This window comes from Hippocampus comes, unplaced genomic scaffold, assembly GCF_001891065.2.
Source record: "Hippocampus comes isolate QL1 unplaced genomic scaffold, H_comes_QL1_v1.1 scaffold51, whole genome shotgun sequence".
NCBI lineage: Eukaryota > Metazoa > Chordata > Actinopteri > Syngnathiformes > Syngnathidae > Hippocampus > Hippocampus comes.
The window spans coordinates 1,621,691-1,646,329 of NW_017805497.1; the positions used below are offsets into that span (position 1 = coordinate 1,621,691).

A 24,639-nucleotide genomic window follows, 5' to 3' on the forward strand; every position below is an offset into this window, starting at 1 on the left:
TAGTGGTGATGGGTCAGGGCCAGCAAGGCCGCTGCTGGCCTAAATACAGTACAGTACTATCAGAATCACTGACCTTCATTTACAATCTAAATTCAAATACCTGTTCTATGAAATGGTATTAATTTATTCCCATCACTCTAACTTAATTTCATAAGAATTGTCTTGGCTGAACTCTCTCCAAGAAGCAGTAGTTAGCCACGTCAGCTACGCTGGTAGCATGTCTTATTTGTAACAGATTGTTACTATAACACTAAATTGTATTGATTTGAAGGTTCTGTTTTGTTTTGTTTTGTTTTTTTTAGGGGGGAGGAATAGTTGCTAGTAGTTCTAACATTAGCACATGCAGTATTTTATGGTTCTGCGCAAAAAAAAAAAAAAATACTGGAGAAAAAAAAATCCTCAGTTGTAATTTTGTTTTCGGGTGGTTTTTGGCCGATTCGTGTCATTGTGAAATGTCATGACAAGCCTGTAAAATGTGTATTGTACATATCTATTTGAACCGGTTTCATAAAGAAAAGAAAACATTGGAGCCACAAAATCCTTTTGATCTCTAAAATGAAGATAATTTCTCTTTTCTTTGTTTTTATTCCTGCTGCTTACACCACCATGAGCGGGGAGGCCTTTTGCAGGCAAGTCATCATAGCTAAACTTACCTCTTGAACAGAAATGTTGCTTATTCTGTGTTGTTTCTGAATCCTCTCAGCTGCCTGAATCATTTTGCTAGTTGCACGCCAAGTTCATAGCATAAAAGGAATGGGAATTTTTTTTCATAGGTGGAAGTTCCAACATCATTTCAGCAAAGCCCCTGAAGGCCAAGCTTACAAGCAAGCACAAGGCTGAGGGGGTGTGCTGGTGACTCGCTAGAAGCGTATCCACGAGTGCATGGGAAATTATTAACACCTCTTCTGTCATGCCTTTTGTCTCTGATAGGTTGGTCTTCCTCGGCCACGTGGTCTCTTAAAAACCAAATTAGAGGCATGAGATGAGTGAAGGCCAGAGAACATGGTTTATTGTATTGTCAGGTTCATACTGATTATTGTTTTTTTTCTGTTTGTTTTTTGAAAACTAGTGAGATGTCCTTTGACCAGATTTGTTCTCTGTACTCACTCTATACAGTATCAATTTTTTAAATCGCATTGCATTTGTGTATTTAAGGTCCACTGTGGATGTCCCTGCGATTGGCTGGCAACCGGTTCAGGGTGTACCCTTCCTACTGCCCGAAGTCAGCTGGGATAGGCTCCAGCAACCCTTGTGACGATAATGGATGGATAAATATCTTCAGATTTGGAAATCAAATGACTTTCATTGGAGAGACTCTATCAAACTATTGTCGAAGATCAATTGTCCATTAAAGTTGGTAGCTACCTGTACATGTGTAAACACCAGCCTGATGAAGTCTTTCTCATGGCTTTGAAGATCAAAGGATCGAGAAGAAGTTTAAGAGAAGAACCTGTTCACACATGAAACAAGTTTCACCCTAAACCATTATTCCATTTAAACCAATGCTCACATTGCATCAAACCCTTCACTAACAAACAGTCTTTTGTCCAAAATAATCCTATTTTAATGTGAACATTATTTAGAATGTCACTTCTCTTTTGCACCTGTAATACTGATGGTAACACAAGTAGGATTTAATAGGAAGGTTTCTGTTGTTCTAGCATGTTTGGATGATTATGTATTTTAATAACTTATTCAAAACTCCCACCATCCCAGTGATCCTAAAAGAAGGGAAAATAAAAGTAATGCTCAATAGTTAGATGGAGTGTCGGGTAAATGTGATAAAAATCACATATTGTGCATTGAAAACTAATAAAAGTGACTTTATATTGCAGGTATTATGACTTCCTTTTCCATATACTAGAGTTCAGCCATATCAATCTGACAACAATGCACAACATTCACCTTCAGGCTATTTAGTTATTACCTTATCCAGCCATTCGATCAGTAATTTCATTGTGTAGGAGGGTGCAGGTTGGGATTGGATCTGGGACCCTGGGGGCAGCCTCCATGCACCTCCTTCATGCAGACATAGTTCCTACATGGTTGGCTTCACTTTGCCCCATGCCATTAAGGAAGCAGTAAACCAAGAAATCATCTAGCATAGAGTCATGTGACCCTGGGAACGCTTCACTTTGCACCTCGTGTGGAAATGTGTCATTGTAGTTAACGTCTTCATTGTGACAAGATCAATATCTAATATATCAGGATCTGATCAGCCTGGAGGCAACGCTGATCAATCCTTGGGTGTGGGGGGTGAGATACTTTCTGGTCATAAATACTAATGAATCAGGGGAAAGAAAAAGGTTGGGTGCAGACCCTGCACTGGGCGTGGTGTTTAAAATTTAAACACACCCAACACACATACATATGCAAGCCCAATCAAAATAACCACATTATCCCACAATGTCTCTTGTCCTTTTGTCAGTTTTTGACAAAATAGACAAGAGTACAAAATGATCAGAGGCACGTGCATATGGACACACACCCACACACATACCCACAAACACAAAGCATGCACAACCTCACCTTCAAGTCATTTATTAATGCAACTCCCCAGGGAGGGGGGCAGCTGTGTGTCCATGTGTGTGCATGGCCACCAAAATCAATGCAACATATAACTGGAACTTGGGCTCTGGATTTGAGACAAAACTATTTCCAACAAACCGAGAAAGAGTGTGCATTAAGAAAAAATGCAAAATTCATACATGTACAGTAGTGTGAAACAAGGCATTTATCCATGCATCACACCCAGTTTATCGTCGGTATATTGATTTTTTTTAAATCAAATTTTATATGATATTGCTCACAGCCAGAGTAGCAATCCTGCATTTATCTGAGCCAGGAAAAACTACGACTTGCAATGCTCAAATGTCCACATTGCAATGTGTAGAACTAACGGAAAGCTTGTGTAACCAGCATCTACTACGAATGTGAACCAAGCTCCTCTCAAATACTCACAACTCTAAAGTTGTATGGATGCGACATCTTTGCAAAAGCAGAAATGTTGACACAGCTCCTTACATTATGTGTAAATGATAAAATCACATTGCTAAAATTGGTAAAACCACGTACAGTTTTGTTTTTTTTTGACTGGATTTTCCTTCCTTCAACAGGAATGGTATTTTTTTAATGGTTCTTTTTAGAGAATGGGTTCCCAGTAATTTGATTCCAAGGAATAATTTGTTTTTTGCCTGCAATTCTGCTTATCAGTTCCTCTTAGAACAACAAAAAAGAAAAAAAAACTGCCACTTTGCTGCTGGTGAGGCCGCTTAAAGCGTCTCATATCTCTTGTTTGATTAAGCCGACGCTGCAGAGTGGGAATCAAGGAGCAAGTGGAGGATATAGGAAAGAATAGGTCCTAAAAGGACGATAGCGTCACGTTGTCAGCTGAGATTGGGCTCACGTCATGGCAACAGTGATAAAAGAACAAGCACAATACATTGTTAAATTTGGAGAACCGTCTATTACCGTGGCACTCACCTCGAGCGGCTCCCTCCACTCTCCTGGGAGGTGACAATTTCTAAAAGGTGTGTTTCTATGATCATGTGGAAGGTATTTAGAAAAACCAGGCCAAATATGTTAGTATTTACTTCACTCTTGAATGTATTATGTCGAAAGTTTTGGATCAAGTTGAATGCAAAAGGGGCACTGCAAATATTTCCAAATGTATGAGATATACAGTTGAAAGCTTTGTATTTACGTACGGTACAACTATAGGTAACGCATGTCATTTATCAACACATAATTTGACTGCACAGCCTGCAAACAGTTTCTGTAAGTCCAATAATCACCCGTTTAGGTCTATCAAAACCCCTGTTTTTCTGACAGCATCTAGGCAAAAAAAAAAAAGAAGTCATGCATTACAAAACCGAGTGTCATGTGTCGGGGTATTTTGGAGGCCTGCAGTTCAAACAGGTATTTCCCCACTCCAGGTTGTTTTCGCCTGATCCTCTTACAAGATCTTCTCCACTTTGAAGCGTGTGTGTCTTTGATTCACTCTTTCAGACCACAATTAAGGATGTATGAGTTGCAGTGCTGTTCAAAGACCCCTGCCAAGATCAATGATGGGATTGACAGTCAAGTGATGTCGTTTGCACAGGTGTGTACGAGCCGCTGTGTGTGTGAGTTTGCCCCTGTACGGGCCTTGTAAATGTACTGCTGCCTTACATAAAACTCGAGGGCAATAAATCAACAGCCGTCTGCGAAAATTACGCAAACGGGGGCTTTCCTTCTCCTTCTCGCCGCACCTGAGCCATTTCGATACGGGGGCGTGCACGGGGCGTTTGGGGTAATCGCAAGATCACTTTCATGCTGTTTGGCACACGCACACATTCGCGCAAAGTTTATTCTTCACACCAAGGTCGCTGCACTCGTGTAAGTGCACAAACGCTTGATTGGTTGAACAGGGATCTCCTGCCATCCCATGATAACGCCCGACCCCACCAATAAATTTTATCGAAAGTAGTTTTCATTCTAACGAAAACAGAAGGCCGTTTTAGATGCGCCTTCGTCAGCGAGTGCTGGGCTGGCTGTCTTGAGGGGCAGTGCTGAAATGCGCCATAAAGGAGGAGATCAGGGCTCATTTGCATAAAAGATCACTCGGGGCGAGTGCTACCCTGAGTGCATTATATAGACGTAAGCTGCTGCTGCCGCCTCTTGTGCTATCCATTCTGTCGCTGGATAGAGCGGGAGACCGGTCATAAATAAAAAGTAAGAAGTGAATTCAGGGGGGAAGAAGAGAAAGAGAGAGAAAGAGAAACCCCTCCAACGTGCATCGGAGCAAAGAGGAGTATCCCGAGGAGAGGCAGCGCACTGGCGAGATGATGATGATGATGATGATGCGCTGATAAACTGCAGCGCAGAGGAGGAGACGCGACGCGGTTGTGCAAAGCGGGATGTCCGCATACATCCGTTCCACGAGGTGCTGATTAACTGCACTGCAACTTTAACTTTGCGCTCTAAGAAGCTCTACGGAGCTCCACTTTCGGGTCTTGTAAAGCGGATCGGTCCGTTCGCACTGTGATGGGGGCAGCAGCTGAGGTTGGGATCTTCAACGGATTTCTGGACAGCTTTGGCTCCGCGGGTGGTACTCATTTCCTTCTCACCCCGGCCGGCGCGGTGGAATACGGCACGGTGAGCGGACTCATGCAGCAAGAGCAGCAGCAGGAGCACCTGATGTCGTCCGAACGCCTTTCCCGGAGCTTAGCGGACCTCAGCCACCTCAAGGGGATTCTGAGACGGCGACAGCTCTATTGCAGGACCGGCTTCCACATGGAAATCCACCCCGATGGTACCGTGCGGGGCACCAGAGAGGACCACAGCAGATTCGGTGCGCAAGTCATTATTATCCTTATTTTTATTTTATATTACTAATTTTAAAGCCTCGAGGTGAAATTGAACTTTTACTCTGTTGTATTGCTACGCAAACATAGAACAAAATCACTCACATGCAGGAATGCAAGGAGAGATGTCAGAGTGAAAGGGTGCTGTAGCGCTTGACAACAGCCAGGGAGCAGATTAGCATCTGTACAACAATTTGGCTGCCGCTATATTTATATTCTGCGAGAGCTGAGCCTTCAACATCTGTCTAGAAGCTCTACCGCCACCCCACAAGTATCATCAATAGTTTGGCTCAAGGGTAAAACACAGGTTTACTCTCACAGTTGATGTGAGGAATTGATTTTAACACTGGTTGTAATGCATCACCTCCAAGTTTAGATAACCTCACATAAAGTACAACACGGAGTCACATAACACTACTCAATTTTGAAGAAAACAGAGTTTAAAAGTCGGATTATTATTGCATTTGTGTATAATGCACTGCATCATGGTCTGATACATGAATTTATTAACCAACCTACCTTTTATAAACAGCTCTTTCTTAATGTGGGATGCAGCGCAGTTCTATACCAAAATGCAGCCATTCATCCATTCATTTTCTGTACTGTTTATCTTGTATGTTGTAGCCGGTCAGGATATTGCCTCCCTAGAACATCCATGGCACCCCTTGCATATTGAAGTACTTATAAAACGTTTTACCACTGTGACGACAGCTGCTGCAATATATTGAGCTACACTGTCAGTAATGGGGTTCCATAAGAGTCCATTTGTAGCGCATAAGGCTGACTAATAGGCTCCACTAACTGTTTGACGAAGGCAAAAGACGAGTATGTTTCTAAGCTACAAAAGCCAAGTGTCAATGGGACAAAAAGTACTTTATATGCCGAGAATGTACGCGTGGTGTTTTGTTTTCACACAGATTGAAAGCTTTTCATTTCATCCTGGGTTATAAAGATGATCAAAAGCTTTATCATAAACATCAAAGTAGGCCGCGTAAAGATTTATTTTTGCAGCTCACAGGTAGTAACTCTTCTGGCACTTGATTCATTCCCCCTGAGATCCAAATGTGACTTCATGCCAGAGACCATTCCAGACATCTAACCTCACTTCTTACAGCTATATTCAAGTTACTCAGATTGGAGAGTTTTACTCCTTTGGTTTAGGTAATAATTTGGGAAGAAAGTAGATAGGCAATACAAACCATAAGACGACGTTTTGATTTTTCCTGTCGAAGAGTTCTGTGTTTTAATGTGTTTTAACCTGTGCTCAGGTATTTTGGAGTTTATCAGTCTGGCTGTGGGGCTGGTGAGCATCAGAGGTGTGGACAGTGGCCTTTACCTCTCCATGAACAGCAAAGGGGAACTGTATGGATCGGTGAGTATATTTTTGTTTCCAATCATAAAATCTCCTGCGTTACCTCATTGACAGTGGCGGCTGGTGGAATCTTTGCCAGGGGAGTGGTAGTCAAATATACGTACATTCATTTTATTATCTTTTCATTATTAGTAGCAGTAGTCTCTTTGCACAATGTGCATAAAGAAGGAATAAAACTGCACCTCCTGTATGCTTTATGTCAAGGGAGCTATTGTAGATTTTAATGAGAAGACAACATTGGAATCAGTTATTTATGATTAGATCACTACTACTACTTACTGCCTTTTACCATTTATGTACAGCAGTTTCTTACAGCTGCGGTTGTTATGCAGCACTGTATAAATCAAGTTGAGTTGAGTTTTAACTAAATTATTACGTGACATTCAATTTGAGAAAGGCATTTCAATTTATTATATATTTTTTTAAAGCCAGAGGTAAACACCATGTTACTCCAGCTGGGGCTTGCACTCAGGCCATAAAAAAATCATGACCCTTCACTGATAAATCCATAGGAGCTTGTCACATAATCACGCTACACAATTCCCCGGCCAGGGCCTTTCTTAAGACAGCTGACAAGAGCGACAAGCGCAGTCTTCACTTCAGCCTGCCTGTAATTTTGTTAAGACACCTATGATTAAGTCCATAAATCCACTATACTTGTTCCTAAACATGCAGCTCGAGCTCTACGCTCTCCTCTGAAAACGCGTTGAAGTGACTCCACTTATTTGAATATAACGGCAAAAGCAGATTTGCTGTACAAGTCTGACTGAGCGCAATGCTACATGCTGGCCATATTGGATGGGGCAGGTTCCCATCAAAGGCAGGGAACACTCAGAACAGCCGGAAAGGAAATGAATTTCGCTATTACAGTAGCTCTGTTTAAACGTTATTGGCTGTAGGCGGTAGAATTCAGCGTCCAGTAGTGCACAAGACGTGCTTACGAGGACCAACGCAGTATGTCACATATGAAAGTCTGCCAGCGCTGTTGTCTGTGGCCATACTGGAAGTATATCATCGATTGAGACACCAGAGATAAACAAATCAATTTTCCTCATCAATAACCTTTTACTACTTATCGTGCTCATCTCAAAACAGATATACGTTTCTGATGTTTAGATGTATTTGTATTATAATAGTTCATTTTCATCATTTGATGATGTGCCTTTCAAGGTGCGATCTCTATTGACGATCCGCCACTGCTCATTTACCAACGGGTGTAACATTCTAGACCACAGGTGTCAAAGTCAAGGCCCGGGTGCCAGATCTGGCCCGCCACATCATTTTATGTGGGCCGCGAAAGCAAATCAAGCATGTCAAGTTCTATGATGCTTGCTAAAGTCTGGACCAAAATTTCAAATTGTCATATGTAATCCACAATAACTGTCATTATTCTTGACTTCTGATTTTAAAACTAGTTATCCATCCATTTGTTTTGTGCTGTGTATGTAATATGTGGAGGTGATTAAACATTTATAATGGTTTCCCAAAATTCATAACGGCCCTCCAAGTCAAACCATAACAACAATGTGGCCCGCGACAAAAATGAGTTTGGCACGCTTGTTCTCGACTGATAACCTTAATTTTCTTTGGTTTTGCAGCAGAAGCTATCAGCAGAAAGTGTTTTTCGGGAGCAATTTGAAGAGAACTGGTACAACACCTACTCATCCAACATCTACAGACATGGAGAAAAAGGATCATTTTTCTTCGTTGCCCTGAACAAAGACGGTACACCACGGGATGGAACGAGATCGAGGCGACATCAGAAGTTCACACACTTCCTACCAAGACCTGTCGATCCAGACAGAGTACCAGAACTGTATAGGGATATACTTGGACAGAGCTGAGGCCAAACCAATGTGGGCCAGAAAGAGAACTCAAAGGGATCATGTGCATCTCATACTTCACGCCTTTTGAGGGGAACGTTTGATTCAAAAGCGGTTGAAAGAAATGCACAAGATCCAGACTGCCGAATGCTGGTACGGTGGAAGGATAGCGACCCTCTCTGCACCACTTTGCAAGGGACTTTGGCATAAAAGCATCAGGAAATGTCCGGGATAATGCAGCAGAAACCCCCAAATATTATTGCCACATGCAGCGGCATCAGCAGCTAAGATGGATTTTCTTTAAGTCTCCATGCTACCCGCTCGTCCAAATTTGCATGTTTAAGTGAACGAAGGCAAGTTGAGATGAAATAAGCAGATAGGCGTTTCTTTTTTTTTTCCTGCCGCTTTTCTGTTTTATTGCTACACCTTACTGAGGCTGCTAAGTAAACCACTTTGAAAAATGTATAGCCCTCTATACAGAATGGCTGGTTTACAGAAAAGGGTAGTTTTATGCACTGGAAAGCAGCCATGTTTGTGCTGTAGAAGGGAGCGGAAGCCATCTATCTGAAAGGTCCTGATTGCTGATGCACTGAAAATGAGAATGAGGACGAAGACAAGCAAATTTGTATGGACTTCCTTTGTGGCAGCGGTGCTCTGCTCCAAACTCTCATACTCTACGACCCAGTGAAGGAATTGTACTCTTCTCCTCGCTGATTGCAGTCAAACGACAAGCACAGAGTGGACACAAGGAATTTACAGACCTGCAGACAGATTGTATTCTTATTTATGAGGCTCTAAATCCTGGGACAAACATTATATTTATTTCCTATATTTATTTATTTTAAGAATATATTTTTACAGGGATGACAAAATAAAATAGAGCATCTTTTTCTGCTATTTTAATTTGTGTGTCATTTCTGCATATTCATATGCTAAAATGTATATTGCTGCATCTTCATGTTCGGTAAAAAGAATTTTGTTTTTCCTGCAAAATGTAGAGATCTTCAACTAAATTTGAAGAATTTAGTTGACTATTTTGATCCCAAAACAACAAATATGACCTTTTTTGTGCATTAAAGTAAAATTTTACAGAGAAACATGGTTTCCATGAATGAAACTGTAGATTTGCCATTGGCATTATACTGGAGTTTAAGTTTTTGGTCAGGAAACAGGAGGCGTTGAGTTCAAAACAGACAAGCTACCAAAAGCTAAATACTATGTCAGAGAGTTAGCTTCTTTAAACAATACATATGTAAGAATGTCAGCTAAAATTATTCACTAATATTCATGATAATCCCTGTGGCAGATACGAAACATAGTTCAAGTCCTCATAAATCTACAGAAAGATTAAAAAAACATTTTCAAAGGTGTGTCAATGTGGATTAAATGAAAGGGTTTTTTTTTGTTTTCTCCTACATGTTATTATTCCGGGCAGGTGTTTATTTCACGAGGGCAGAGGCCCAACACTATGGTTGCCTTGGTAAAGGTCTCGAGAAAAAGGAGATTCAAGAAAACAGTAATACCGTGGGTGCCATGTTGTGCTTTTGTTTTTTGCACTAATTGGTTGCAACAATCTACACAATTGGATATAATATTTATCTGGTGACAAAAATAAATAAATAAATAAATAACAACAACAACCACATAGATTTAAACTGCAACCGTGTTTTATATACGAAACAAAGGAGTCACATTTAATTTACAGTAAAATTCTCCTTGAAATAGTATGTAGCATGGATTTCATGGCTAAAAAAAAAAAAATCAAGGGGGGTGGCAGATGTCAAGAGTTTTAGTTCATTGAAGCCAACTACATGCTGATGGAAGCACTGAAAACAAAAGGGGAAACATAACATGAAGTCATCAGTGTGAAGAGACAGTTTGCACTTCCACTGACATTCACCGCAATTAACAAGTGACTGGTAGGCCGGATGCATTTGCAGTCTTTCATCCTCTCCTTCATCATTCCTTTCTTTCTCTCTTCACCTGCCCACCTACAGGTGAGTCATGCCTTTTTCTTGGAACAACCCGGAATGAATATACCACTAACAGAGTGAGCACAGATATGCGTAAGAGTGATTGTGTCAGTAAGGATGTCCCACCGTCAATCAAATGTTTGTGCTCGAACGTGTGTGGAATCTTGCTGTGCATGCCACAAATTTCTCTTCCTTTTCTTTTTTTTAAATAAATAATTACTTAACTACTATTTAATCTTTGTTGTTTGAATTGTCATATTTTTGTATTATTATGAAAAGTCGGATGAAAAACTAACTTGGATGTTGAATGGAAAGAATACCTTCTCTGACTCATAAAAGTGTTTAAAATGATGTTTGATGCTTTGAATCATCAACCTCGATCCATCCATCAATCCATTTTCTACAGCGCTTTTCCTCCGAGCTGGAGCTGAGAGGCACGGTATAACCCGGACCTCTCGGTAGTAAATCGCAAGTCACACTTGGACAGTCATTAAGCGCTCACATTCACAGACAATTTAGAGTGTGCACTGAACCAAAACACGCATGTTTTTGGAATGTGGAAGGAAGCTACCCATGCAAAGATAACCCACACAAGTGACAACTTGCAAACTTCACACGGGAAGGCCTGAGCTGTGATTCGAATGGTGGAACCTCTGAACTATGAGGGAGACATGTAACCACAAAGCACTATGCTTCCCTGCTTCATTTCATAATTCGGGTTTGCCTTCTTGTGTTTGGTACTTTAATGTGAGTCTGGTTCTTGCTTTGATAGAGGAAAGTAATCTCCAAAGAGTTAATGAAGATGCTTACAAGGAGTGTACCGAAAAGGCCGATGTCACCTTTGACCTCAGCTACCCACCTGATATCCTCACAGCAGCGAGTGACTGTTAGTTTTTCCACAGTTGCTAAATGACATTTCTAGAAACCTCCTACCCATTCTTCAAAACCTTAACAGCAAAATACAAAAATCCGAACTCCATTCACAATTGAACTACTCTGGAAAAAAAAGTTCTTCTTTTTTGGTTGCACATGAAAAATAACATTGGTGGGCCACAATTTAATCATACGCAACGGTGTTGAAAAAGGATCGACGGATAAATACAAGACTTACTTGATCGTCAAATTCACTGAGATTCAGTCTCCAAAATCTCGCCTGTGTGTGGCATCTTGACGAAGGGCTTCACATCGCCGGCTGTTTGATTCACTTTCTGCTCATGTCAACGATGAGTGCTTGTTGACGTTGGGAGAAAAGAGCAATCCTTCCCCCTTCATTCTGCCGTCTTTCAATTCTACAAAGAGGAAAATGCACTTACAAGCATGTACACTCAATAAAACATGTAATGTAAAAACCATTACAGGATTTACAGTATAATTTTCTGTCTGCCAAATGGCATATGTTGTTCAACAAGAAAATAAGAACTGCTTTCCCCACTGTCTTGCCAATGCTGGCCGCAGAGAATCTGTTCAAATTGGATTGGACTCTTTGACCTGATTCTCTCATTGTCATTCCATTTCAGCAGTGATGAATGTTTTCGTCGTTTTTCTCATTTCATGGTTTACCATTTTCACTACATACAATTTTGTAACACAAATGTATCTCAGTGTAGAATGTGTATAAGCTTTTGCAAAAAGGATGATAATGATGAGACATTTTAACATATTGAATCTAAGTATATCTCAACAGGATTGGCCAAAAGAGTTTTGGATTTTAAAAATAAGTTGAGCTCACTGCAAATTTCATAACATAACATGGTGAAAATCATGTCAGGGCACATTGTAATTTTATTTTTTGACCACAACTACTTCGGCTTTTTGAATCAGATTTCATTTAAAAGGAAAGAAGAACCTCCTTTGACGTAAAACCAACCTTTAGAAGCAGGGAGAACATTGTGTCTTGTTAGGAAAAGAGTCAGATTGGATGTTATCCCCTGATAGGGGTTCACAGTGTGCGGTGAGAGGACCTCAGAGCCAGAAAGATGGCTGAGTACCAGCATGTGTGTGTTTGCGTGTGTATTGCTGTTCATACCAGTACAGAGTGAGGAAGGAATGGCTTGAAGGTTTCTAAGAAACAGGTGGCTTTGTGAGAGGAGGTATTACCAACAGTAACGCTGCATGTGGGTTCGAAGTGTTGCAGCCTGTCATGCTGCAATCTTCCTTTGAAGTGTGTGTGTGTGAGTGTGTGTGTATTTGTGCACGCGCGCTGGAAGGGGGAGGCATGTTTATATGAATCAAAGTAACTGCATAGATTCATGTCAGCACAACTTTCGTGTACGTACGTGTGGGTGTGTGTGCGTGTGCGTGTATGCCTGTGACTGAGAGCAAAAGAGAGACAGTGACTGTGTGTGCGCCAAAGTGTGTGTGATCTATGAATCTGTGTGAAGGTGAGCCAGGGGTTCTCCTGACCAGAGGCATGTCTGACTGATGTGCGAGGGCTTGCGTGTGTGTGTGTGTGTGTGTGTGTGTGTGTGTGTGTGTGTGTGTGTGTGTGCGCGCACATACATGCGTGTGAGCGTGTAGTGCCCTGCCTCTGAGTCCTCTTTTTTTTTCTTTTTTTTTGTGGTGCAGTCCTCTGTGGGGTTTTCCATCAAATGGTTAGATTGCCCATACTGGATTCGGCATGCAAGCAGCCATGAAGGGATAGGCATGGATTTTAAAAAGTAAAATTGGGATGAACAACAAGGACCTGGTGCTTGGCAGGGTCATTCTTTCAAATATAATGTACAGAGAACAATGGGTTGGACTGAACACTTTTAAAAAAAAAAGCTTCTTCCTTAACACTTTTGACCATGTAAGCTTTCTATGCCAATATTTCATGTTCATATATTTGTTTATATGTTCAATTAACAAACTAAAACAAACCAAACATGTTTCATGTCTCCTGTATAATGTTCCCCCACTAGCCACCACAGCCCTCTTTGGTTGCCGGGGTTTTTTAAAACGTTTTTTTTGCATTATACTTAAGACTGGAATACCCTTGTGTATGGGAAAGTAAAGCTACTGGCACCAATGCACTATTCAGATATTTAACGCTCGGGGATCAGTTAAAAAAAGAAAAAAAAAAACCCAAAGATGCTTATTTGTCATTGCTTGAGCCAGCAGCCAACCGTTCTCCAACCAGTTTGTCACATCAGACGCAACCCCACCAGACCATCCATCCATCCATCCATCCATTTTCTGAAGCACTTTAGGGTCGCGGGGGTGCTGGAGTCTATCCCAGCTGTCTTTGGGCAGCAGGCGGGGGACACCCTGAAACGGTTGCCAGCCAATCGCAGCGCACACAGAGACGAAGAACCATCCGAGCTCACACTCCTAGGGACAATTTAGGGTGTTCAATCAGCCTGCCATGCATGTTTTTTGGAATGTGGGAGGAAACCGGAATACCCGGAGAAAACCCACGCAGCCCCGGGGAGAACATGCAAACTTTACACACGAAGGCCGGAGCCGGGATCGAACCCACAACCTCTGTACTGTGAAGTCAATGCACTAACCCCACCAGACCTTGCCTCTAAAATGCACATATCTAACACATAGGACCCTATTTTCCTGCCCAATGCAAGTCTAGCACAAAGCACAGTTGAATTGTCTGAATGGGTGGAGTTTTCTTTGTTTTGGGTATTTTCTTAGAGTTATACAGGTGGAAGATGGCACTTGGTCAGTTGTATGCCGCTGTGGGAGGGAACGTAGCCAGCTCCCAGCCAATCAGAGGCTTTCCTCTTCCCTTTAGAATCAGGGTAGTTGAAGCACAAACAGATCGTGCGTCCATGTTTGAGCTGCAGATTTTCACCTATTGCAGAAAGGTCTCTTATGTATCGACCATGATGAACAGGGGTCACTGTAGTCCAGTCTTTGGTTTATTTTCTGATACGATTAAATGATAGTTTTTCTATGTGTGTCTTGAAATTGGCTGGCAACCAGTTCAGGGTGTCCCGGCAAACTGCCCGAAGACTAATAAGTGAATCTCAAGTGAAGTCATGAAAAGTGTTGTTTTTTTTCCTTCCCTCATCCCTCCTACATATTGGTCAAGCCCCCCCCCCCCTTAGCCGGAGAAGAAAAAAAAAACTCCCTTTTTTGGCCATAGATGTGTGCTCGCTACACAGAAAATATGTTCCCCATATGTTTCTGGATATCATTTGAATTTGTGTGTGTGTGTGTGTGTGTGTCTCTGTGTGTGTGTGTGTCTCTGTGTGTCTGTGTATATAGGATTTGATTTTAATGCCTTTGGTGCCAGGGCCTTCAGTAGTTGAGTAAATCACCCCACCAGGCCACTGAGGAAATATGGTAGTTTGTAATTCTTCAGAGCTGTCAACACATTTCCGACACTATGCCATCAATGACAAGATGTGTGAATGAAACAGCGTGTGCTCGTGTGCATGAGATGGATGAGGAGTTTTGTTTTTGCCAAAAGGCAGGCAGGTGTGAAGGTGATCCCTGCTGGTCCGTATCTCCAAAAGGCGGCACCCACACACGGGCCATCTTCATGCGGTCGACAACGCACGTGCGCACACATGCAACATCACACGCGCGCTGTCATTCATCGCCTCTCTGTGCGTGAGAGTAATGGTGCGAGTGACTCAGCTGTGGTGAATTCAGACAAAACAAACCTCTTGCCCAATGCTCACAACAGATATACCGCTTTTGACTAACAAATGATTTGACCTCTCGTGACTCCTCACAGACCCAAGAGTGACTACTACCCACACCTTTAGACACACCCCATATACATTTGAATGATATTAAACTTGGCATGGATAATCTTGCCCTTTGTGTTTTTTGTTGGGGGGGGGGGGGTTGTGATTCTACACTCGTCTCATTAACAAAGGAAAACTACGATGAGATCCTTCGAACCGGAAATGAAAGTGACACCTGTATTTCTGTCGTAGCTGCTCAGTAAAATATCTCAAGCAAACAATAATATAGAATGCAAGAGGGCTTAACTTCCGTGAAGAGTTGGAGCATTATGCATGAATTTGACCACTTTCAACCAGCATCTCTCATTAAAGGGATCATCCCATGTCCAATTTTTTCACTCAAAAACTTTATGTATTTATTGATCAGGAAAATGAGATTAGCTTGCATTTTCAATTTCATCAATTTGTTTTGAACAGATCAGTAAATAACTAACGAATCTAAAACCACACCTTTCAACTGAATACAGCCACGGCCTATTGGCCTCTTTCTCTCTTTTGTTGGAAGTCAGCGGAAAACAATTGTACATATATCACTAATAATCACGGGCATCAATCGTCCCCAAAATGTACATATCTCCATGGCTCACTTGAGAGAGTGAGGAAATGAGCAACTTACATGCAGGTTCTGTCATGCCAGATCTGTTTTCTTTGATAAGTCACCAGGATACACAAACACAATGCGTTCCAAGATTTTCGTAAGCTGAATTTTTCATGGGTCGTTATGTATTAGATTTCAGTCTACAAGTGTAAGCTTGGCTTACTTTTTTCCCCAACTCCACATCAAGGGAGTAAATCAGGTCTGCCACCACCTATTCCAAAATGATGCACTCCAAGTTACCAACACTAGGCAGGAGGGTTAGTTAGCCCCCTGGTATCCATCCATTCATCCACCCAATGCAATGCATTCCCACTCGGGTCACGTGTGCTGGATTTTTGAAAGCCCAGCTTTGAATTATTGTCAAGCCAAACTCTGACCCATGGAGTCGAACAAAACTTGAGCATCACTAAATTGCTGAAAACTATGACCAATCGCTACCAAAACTCATGTACATTCCTACTCTTGTCCACGTCAACCTGCAAAAAGATAAAAATGAGTAGCACAATATTTTGGATTTTGTGGAGGTGATATTGGCTTTTCTTCAAAGGAGCTCACATTTCAGGTAAATAAAATCCAAAATATTGTGCTGATCGCTTTTATATTTTCACAGGTTGAAGTTGACATGCATAGAGCTGTTCATATGAATTTTGGTGACGATGACTAACCGTTTTCAGACACTATGTGACAACAGAGTGTAACAAGGCAGGCCAGAAAACAATAACACATCCATCCATCCATCCATTTTCAACACCGCTTATCCTGAATAGAGTCGCTGGAGACTATCCCAGCTAACTTTGCGCGCATTACACCCTGAACTCATCGGCAGTCAGTCACAGGGTACATGTAGAGACAAACAACCATTCACACCCACATCCACACCCTCACTGAGTGGGAACCGACCCTACGCTACCCGCTCACAAGTCAGGCGGGTGTACCACGACACCATCAGCGACACAACATTGCAATGCTTGCTTGATTCCTTCAATGACACAGTCAGGCTCAGGTGGAAAAAAAAGCAGGCCCCGCCTACAAATAATCGGCATTGCAACTTGTGCGAAACACTTTGTCACCACGCCGCCTAAATTATTATATTATGATAAATGTAATTTTGTAGGAATGCACTGCACAAAGCTACAAAGTGAACAAAAAAAAAATGATCCAACAAAACGAGAACAGTTTAAATTGCTCAAACAATCTTACCAGAATTCACCATTTGAGTAAAGTCTTCATCGAGTGGTCAGCTATTGAACACTTTCACATTTTATAAATCAATAAATAAATCAACAAACAAATTATAATTATAAATAACAAATACCATGCTAATATTTAAAAGATGCTGAATTCATTCGTAGCACGATTTTTATTGTCCACATTCACTTGACTGACACGGTTACAACCTAAACTACGACACAAACACGAACATTCACCCACACGCACACACACCTCTCTGTCTGCCTCTCAAACTGGGTGGAAATAATTAAAGCAAGTGAGGGTAAATTGAAGTGTATTGAACTCATCTCTCACACACTCCCACTCTGTCAATCGATCACTTGCCAAGCTATATCGATCTCAAGCAGAGACTGCAAAAGACTTCTCTGCAGTGAATGGGAAAGGAAGGAGAAAGGGAAGAGACATAAAGAGGGGTAAAGATTTGTGCACGACAATTAAGACTATAGGCGCCATTTATTCTCCGCCTTCTCATTTCCTTCAGTCGCCACACTGGAAAAAAAAAGTACTTAACTTTCGGTTGGGCATTAATAAAAGGTGGTCAAGTGACATAATTTTCTACCCTTTTCCACAAAAATACTCACATGATATACTGTATGTTTAACACATTTGAATTATGCACAACCGATGTACGTGTCCAAATTAAGTAAATCCAATGCAACCCAAGGATTTATGAGGTCTCTTCTTTCAATGATTTTAACCAAATAAGAGCCTTCCACTTTCACACTTCACTAGATTAACGGATCAATAGAACATTCCATGGTCATCTGTGTGTCTGCGCAATCGACAGACGATATATCGAGCAGCCATCATAAACACCCAGTGACACCTCAGGTGACCTCGCGTGACTCTGCCATTTACTAATGTGCAACAAGAACAAACATGAGAGCTGCGGTGCAGTGGAATTAACGGGGGAGAAAGGAAAGAATAGATTTTTACTGAATATTCATCAGGAATTCCCCTGAAGGTCTTGACATGACAAATGCGCCTCCGACACAGCATCAATGGCAAAGGAGAAGAACTCGTCTACTATTGTTGAAATGCCGTTTTCTTGGCTTGATGTCAATTCAATTGGAATTGAATTGATTATGTCAGGTTTTTTTGGATCAATACAAACTGTGTTTGCTGACTCAGGTCCTCCACTGCGATTTGACTGAGATCCTTTGGTCCCTTTTCTACTAAATGTTATGGTAATTCAAACGGCTTAATTTAACCCCCTGACTACCAGTAGTTCAAATTTGTCCTCTGTAGAGGACATTTGTGAACCTAAATATCTCCCACCCAGTGCATCCAATCGCATTAACTCCTTTTGTGCTCTAAAGAGGACATTCAGTGCTTTCCAATGATACCAAATTTGTAGGGGGTGGGGCTTTGTTACTTTGACTTCTCAATAGAAGAAAATGGCTTCCCTCAGTGCAAGCACTTTTTATGGGAAGAGGAAAAGTAATACTTTTTATCAAACACATTTTGTCTTGAAATGCTGTTGGCATTTTATTTATAAGACTCTTATGAACACGTTAAAGTGTTGTTTGAGTTGTTTTAAGTGTATTTGAGCCTAGTATTCAAGTGTTTAAAAAATGTCCTCTGGAGTGGAATTTCCAAAAATTATTTTGGAGTAGTCCAATTACTTCACATAGATTGGGGAATTTCAAAATAAATGTGATTGGACAACATTTTTTTTTCCTGGTAGTCAGGAGAATACAGGATTCTTAGGGTCACTCTAAAAAGAAAATGGCCATTGTTTTTTCTTCTTAATAAATTTAGAATCATAGACATATTGTTTACGTGTGTTAATATGACCACCGTGTCTTGCCAAGACCATCACCAGTAAGAACAGTTTATGCAACGTGTCCACATTCTTGTGAGTTTCTGAGAAGGATCTACACAGACTGTTTGTCTTTTTTTTTTCCTGTCATCAATCCGATTTACCACAAATATGTTGTCACTTTTCCAAAACTAGTGAAAAACCAAATTAAATCGATCTTGACCTGCCGTTCAATTTTCAGATTAAATTTTTGAATAGGATTGTTTTTCTTTTTCTTTTAAATTTTCCGGCCGTGTGAGCAGCAACATACTGGGGGGAAAAAATAATAAATCAGCGCAGGGATATTCATTGATGGTGGTGCGTACGGCGGCCGACATGCGGTGAAACATATTTGTCGACGGACTGGAAATGGACCAGCAATTTGTGAAACTCCAGAAATTCCTGATGGGCACCACTCCCCTGGCTAATGAGGTTATTTTTCTCAGAATATTCAAAACTGGAAAAAAAAATGCTCTTCTAATAATATTAAATCGCCTGATTATTTTATCACTTGCTAAAAAGTCTTTCCCCCTAAAATATTAGGACACGATTCTTGTAACATAACGACTCGTTTTGTTTTCAGCGTGACCAGTACGCTTTAGTTCAACAGAAAGGGCACTGTTAATACAACTTTCCATTGAAGAAATAGTATTCATAACGTGCATCATTGCATGCTGTGTGCAGATTATGCAAAATGGAGGTTCTATCAAAGCACGCTGGTTTTCTCCTTGTTCGTGTGACAGCTGAAGCCGCACACCTGAAAAGAGTGACAGGGAATTTGATGCCCCTTTTTTCATGTGCAACTATATGGAAGTGTGTTTTTGTGGACGCCAAACTAGCCACAACCTATCAAGTACATCAACTTCACAGCACTTTTATCTGCTACTAGCTTGTGCCGCTGTCACTCCAAACAGGGGATTGATCATCATCATACACGTTTTGTCTGACGGACTTTATACTCAAAATTTGAATGGGCCAGAAAATAAGACAATAATGGCCATATTTACAGGATAAATATTGTGTATCAAAATCCAGTGCATTGCAGAAATGATACATGTGTGTATTTATTGTAACTTCACGATGAGAGTCAGTTTCAAATTGAGTATCAGAATTTGTAAATTCATTGTCGTTAATGTATGGAAATTATTTTAGGGAAGGGCATGCCCATTCTATTGACTTGTGGGGCCATGTTTTTTGTATTTTTTTTTTACTCAGCAGGTCTATCTGTTCACATTGGTGGAGTTTAGGTCCTCGCGTTGCCCAAAATGTAGGAGACTGTGGCGAAAGGACGAGGTATCAGATGTGTGGCTAGTAAGAGGGGGAAAAAGGCACCTAACATTTTAGAAAATCCACAATAATTTTGAAGAGACCATTTTTGAACTATTTATTCCAAATTACCAAGCATGACGTGACTATCGAGCATCGACTGTATGTGTGACAAATCCACCTGCTGTTTTGTCTCTCATTTTGATCCTCTGTCTCAGAGGCTGAATCCAGGCTGAAGCTGCCCAGCTGTGGAGCACGAAGCCTTTACATGTTAGGACAGGAAGATCCACACAACCTGTCATTTATTGCCCTATGTACACATTCTCGCACGCACACACGCACACACGCACACACACACACACACACACACACACACACACACACACACACGCACACACACACACACACACCGCAAAGACACAGTGACAGGTGTGTTTTGCATACGGCTTGGAAGCACAGAGACAAGATCAGTTACTCTATGCAGTGTGTGATAGTGTTCCCATACTGATGCTTGAAGTCAGGTGGGCTGCCACATTAGGAACGACTTTGAAGGTGTGTTTATGCATAACACACACACACACACACACACACACACACACACACACACACACACACACTGACCAGCTGTTTCTCTCTTCCACTACGCTTTGATGTCTATACTTCGCCAATCCCCTTGTCTATCTTTCTTGCACTTAAAACACACACACACACACACACACACACACACACACACACACACACACACCTTCCACCAGTCAATGTTGTTTCAATGTAAGCCAAAAGAAACTCAAATCATCATTATTTAAACTATATAATACTTCCGCAACAGCCACAGCTGTAACAAAGCCCTGCACATAAAATAATAACACTAACACACACACACACACACACACACACGCACACACACACACACACACACACACACAAGCTGTCAAGACCTTCCTCATATTACCAAATCTGTCTGTTCTTTTCTCAGGCCTGGGCTGCAAGTCAATGGGATGCCAGTGCAAGGGGGGGGTCTCTCAGCACAGATCCGTCTGATACATGCTAGTACCCCGGCAACAATCACTCTACCCTCCAAGTCACCCTTAAAGCCCCTGAGTCCCTTCTCTTGCCTGGAAGCCAGCTGCCTGCCTTACTCATGGACTCGGAACAGGAATGAAGGATGTTATTGTTGTCATCTGCACCCCCCAGCCTGCAGTGTGTGTTATGCATACTTTCTGTCTATGGAGCCCTTTACTGTCAATGTGGTGGTCCCTGTCTCAGCACTATTGTGAACTCCACATTCACCTTTAAAGCGAGACCCCATGCCCCAATGACCTCTCTGCTGCTTTGATTTCCTTTCCTGTCAGTGTCAACGCGTACACACAGGGGACAAAAGTTTAGGGACACCTGACTACTCCCTTTAGGGCAACTAACTACTCTTCTGGGAAAATGACTGTATGTTTGAGGCCATCATGGGATATAAGAGATCATGGGTTACTGATGTTGGCTCACAGTCTCTCAAACATTCTCCCAAAGGGCAAGGCACTCGTTTTCTTCGACACAAAACACACTCAAGCCTACCTTTATGGAAAGTATGTCTCAGGGCAGTATTTTTGTAGACAGGCACAACTGAGCTCGGCGTAAAACTGGTGCATCTTCATTTTCAAACCAGTGAGAGTTTAGATGACTATGTTTGGGAATACGATGAACTGCCATGCGTGCACCATGCTTGGCGTTCCAGTGTTTTCTTTCGGACAGTTTAATAACAGAAAGTAGACCTGACCGTAGACCAGCGAAAAGCAGGTCCAAGTTGTAGCACAGGTGGCGCAATGTGATTTTGATGGGTTTTGATCAAAGCACAGGCAGATTATTCACACAAAAAATTAGAGTGGAGGGCGATTTCCAAATGAACACTTCACAGTGGTGATCTGTGATCGCGCTCGTCAACTTTACATCATCTTAAGGTGGAGGTCTGCCTGTAGTCCCTTATGAACGTATTTTGTGCACTTCGATCTTCTGCATGGAGTCCGGTGAATGAATCCATTTCGGCTTCCGCATTTTAAAAGCCTCTCCTATTCTGAATTTAAAGGGAATGAGTGGAGACACTTTCATTGGCCAGGAAGGAAGTCAGCCGTGTTCACAAATGCCCCGTTATAACTGTGGCTGCCTACGAAAATACCAAAAGAAAAAAAAAAAAAATCCAGCCCTGTGCACATTGAGTGTGCACTTTGTGCTAGACTTGCACTGGGCACAAAGATAGGCCACTCAATCTTTTCTCCAAAGGTTATATGTCCTTTTCACCAAGTTCTCTCAGCAGCATCAGTAAACAGTGTCAAATCCAGCCACCTTCTTATTTGCAAAAAATAAAATAAACACCAGAACTAAACTCCGCTACATTGTGGCCTCTCACTTATTACTGCACATCACCAGTGTGCCGTAAAAGACAAGTTGCTTTGAAAGCCCACGTGCGGGGTAACAAGCTTTCCACTTGCATGCTGATGATAGTTTGACTTGGCAACTTGAAGGACAATGAAGGGAAACCTGTTCATGGCTTTTTACAACTTTCACAAACAGCAGTAAGTCTAACGCCTCTGCACTACACATCTGCTGGGAGTTAAGATGGCAATATACTGTAACTCTCCTTCCTGTTTAGTTTACAGGGACATTCATGAGTACACAGTGGTACTTGAATATTGGACCACTGCAAAGATCATACATTCAGTTTGAACCGACCAAAATTTACATTCAAAATATTACTCAAGAAATTGTCAATGTGAGAATGTCAACTTGTCTTATGAGACTTCAGTTCATTCAGATGTCAATTTTTTTCACTTCGATAGACAACAGCGGGCTTAATCAGATTTTTAAAAAGATGACAAAGATGGGATAAATGGCAAGTCACCACAAAAGGGGACAGACACCACTTTAAATGTTTTGATCCAAATTGATGAGCATTGACAGCAGGTTACCTACCAGCAGTAAAGTCATCAAATGCAATTAGTTTGGGAAATCTGTGTACTTGTTTTAAAATCTTCCGTGTCATCTTTGTCCTGAAATGAGCAATGGTTTACTAGGACCTCTCAGCTGTTGGGCCCACAGCCTATTTATTCAACCCAGCAGCTTTGCCATCAGAAACAAATGATCTATTTAACACACGCACGCACGCACGCGCACGCGCACGCACACACACACACACACACACACACACACACTCACGTCATTTTGATGGATTAGCCTGTATTGTGTACTATACCAATTATTGACAGGTGGGGTTTGAAGAGGCAGCATGAAATATTAATAGCATATTGAATTTGTGGTGAAGAATGAAAATGAAATGTGAGCAACGACAAATTTCTAAAAAGGCTTCAACTACAGGCCAAAGGTGACACAAGTTAAAGTTTTACAATAACAGTCTTTAAGCACAATCTAGCTCAGAAAATCACATAAATGCAAAATTGAGAACGTGGAGTAAATTACAACATTAAGCGAATCAAAAGGCTTTCGGAGGAATCCGATTGTATCTAAATTAATATACATACCAAGTCTTTGGGTGGACCCCCACGTTGTGTTAACTTCGAGGCTTCTCATTGTCGGTGTGCATACTTGGACAAGCAGCCAAGTCTGTTAATCTTGTGATAATTAAATGAGGTCGGGCCAGGCCAACGCCTAATTGTTTATCATACCGTCCACAGTCATGGTTTTAAGAAATAAAATGTTTACAGATACTAATGTTGCACACAAACACACACTCGCACACACAGATAATGCAAGCAGGAACAAAGCTAAAAAAAAAAGGCACCACTTAGAATTGTTTAGAATTAAGAGACTTTTGTGTCATTGTGATTTTTAGATATATTTGAATGAACGAGCCACTGGTCGCGGTATGCAAACTGGCGTTGGCCTTCTTTGACGTTTGACAACTCTGACCGGCTGATTGCTAGCGAATCGGGTCATGAGATAGAAATAGACGATGAGATGGTACACACAAGCAAATCCGTTGCAAATAAAAATGCATGAACTCGTAAATTAAGATCAGCAAAATCGTGATTTTAACTGATGTGTTCCTGCTTAATTGTGTGTTAAAATTGCTCTGGATATGCGTGACTACCTTGACAGTGGGTGGTATGATATGGAAACATACACGGTCACTTTAAATCGTGATGCCGCAACTAAAAAAATAAATGTCACTTCCGATTCCCTCACACGAACACGCTCATATTTCAATATGATCTTAGTAGGATGCCGCGGCTCACCAGTGTGACTCAACGCAGCACCTAATTAATTGAAGATTAATGAATGAAAAACTAAATCGGGTCGTGCCCTCCTGGTCTAGATTGTGTTGTGCTGCCACCCATCGTCCAGATGGAGCGTTGCAGCTCACGTTCCAAACACAATCAATGGTCAACTGTCAGTGGGCAAATTAAGTCAGATGTGACTTTAGCACACAAATGTAACGAAGAAGCTCCCAAGAGTACATTTGATTGGCTACTTTTACGGTCACTTCTTGCACGCGGCCAATCAGGCACCCCATTAATTAGTTGATTGCGTTCAACAGCTG

General features: G+C 41.5%; 1 protein-coding gene and 1 long non-coding RNA gene across 2 annotated transcripts; one reads left to right on the forward strand and one right to left on the reverse strand.

Moving 5' to 3' along the window:
* The first annotated feature begins 3,738 nt into the window (after window positions 1-3,738).
* LOC109519754 (fibroblast growth factor 20) lies at window positions 3,739-9,416 on the forward strand. The gene is made up of 3 exons (XM_019876469.1): window positions 3,739-5,332; window positions 6,614-6,717; window positions 8,316-9,416. Exons 1-3 carry the CDS (start codon window positions 5,026-5,028, stop codon window positions 8,559-8,561), a joined length of 657 nt encoding a protein of 218 aa, XP_019732028.1. The 5' UTR covers window positions 3,739-5,025; the 3' UTR covers window positions 8,562-9,416.
* Window positions 9,417-10,185: 769 nt separating this feature from the next.
* On the reverse strand, window positions 10,186-23,732 carry LOC109519755 (uncharacterized). Its single transcript, XR_002169019.1, has 3 exons — window positions 23,621-23,732; window positions 11,625-11,802; window positions 10,186-10,366 (listed from the first exon to the last, which is right to left on the reverse strand). It is a non-coding gene; the product is annotated as an uncharacterized LOC109519755 (long non-coding RNA).
* Window positions 23,733-24,639: the final 907 nt, after the last annotated feature.

Bases quoted from the DNA above. Each gene is read 5' to 3' on its own strand.
- LOC109519754 (XM_019876469.1), top strand. From the start codon at position 5,026: ATGGGGGCAGCAGCTGAGGTTGGGATCTTCAACGGATTTCTGGACAGC. The intron at 5,333-6,613 runs GTGCGCAAGTCA...ACCTGTGCTCAG, and splicing joins AGAGGACCACAGCAGATTCG to GTATTTTGGAGTTTATCAGT. The intron at 6,718-8,315 runs GTGAGTATATTT...TTGGTTTTGCAG, and splicing joins AAGGGGAACTGTATGGATCG to CAGAAGCTATCAGCAGAAAG.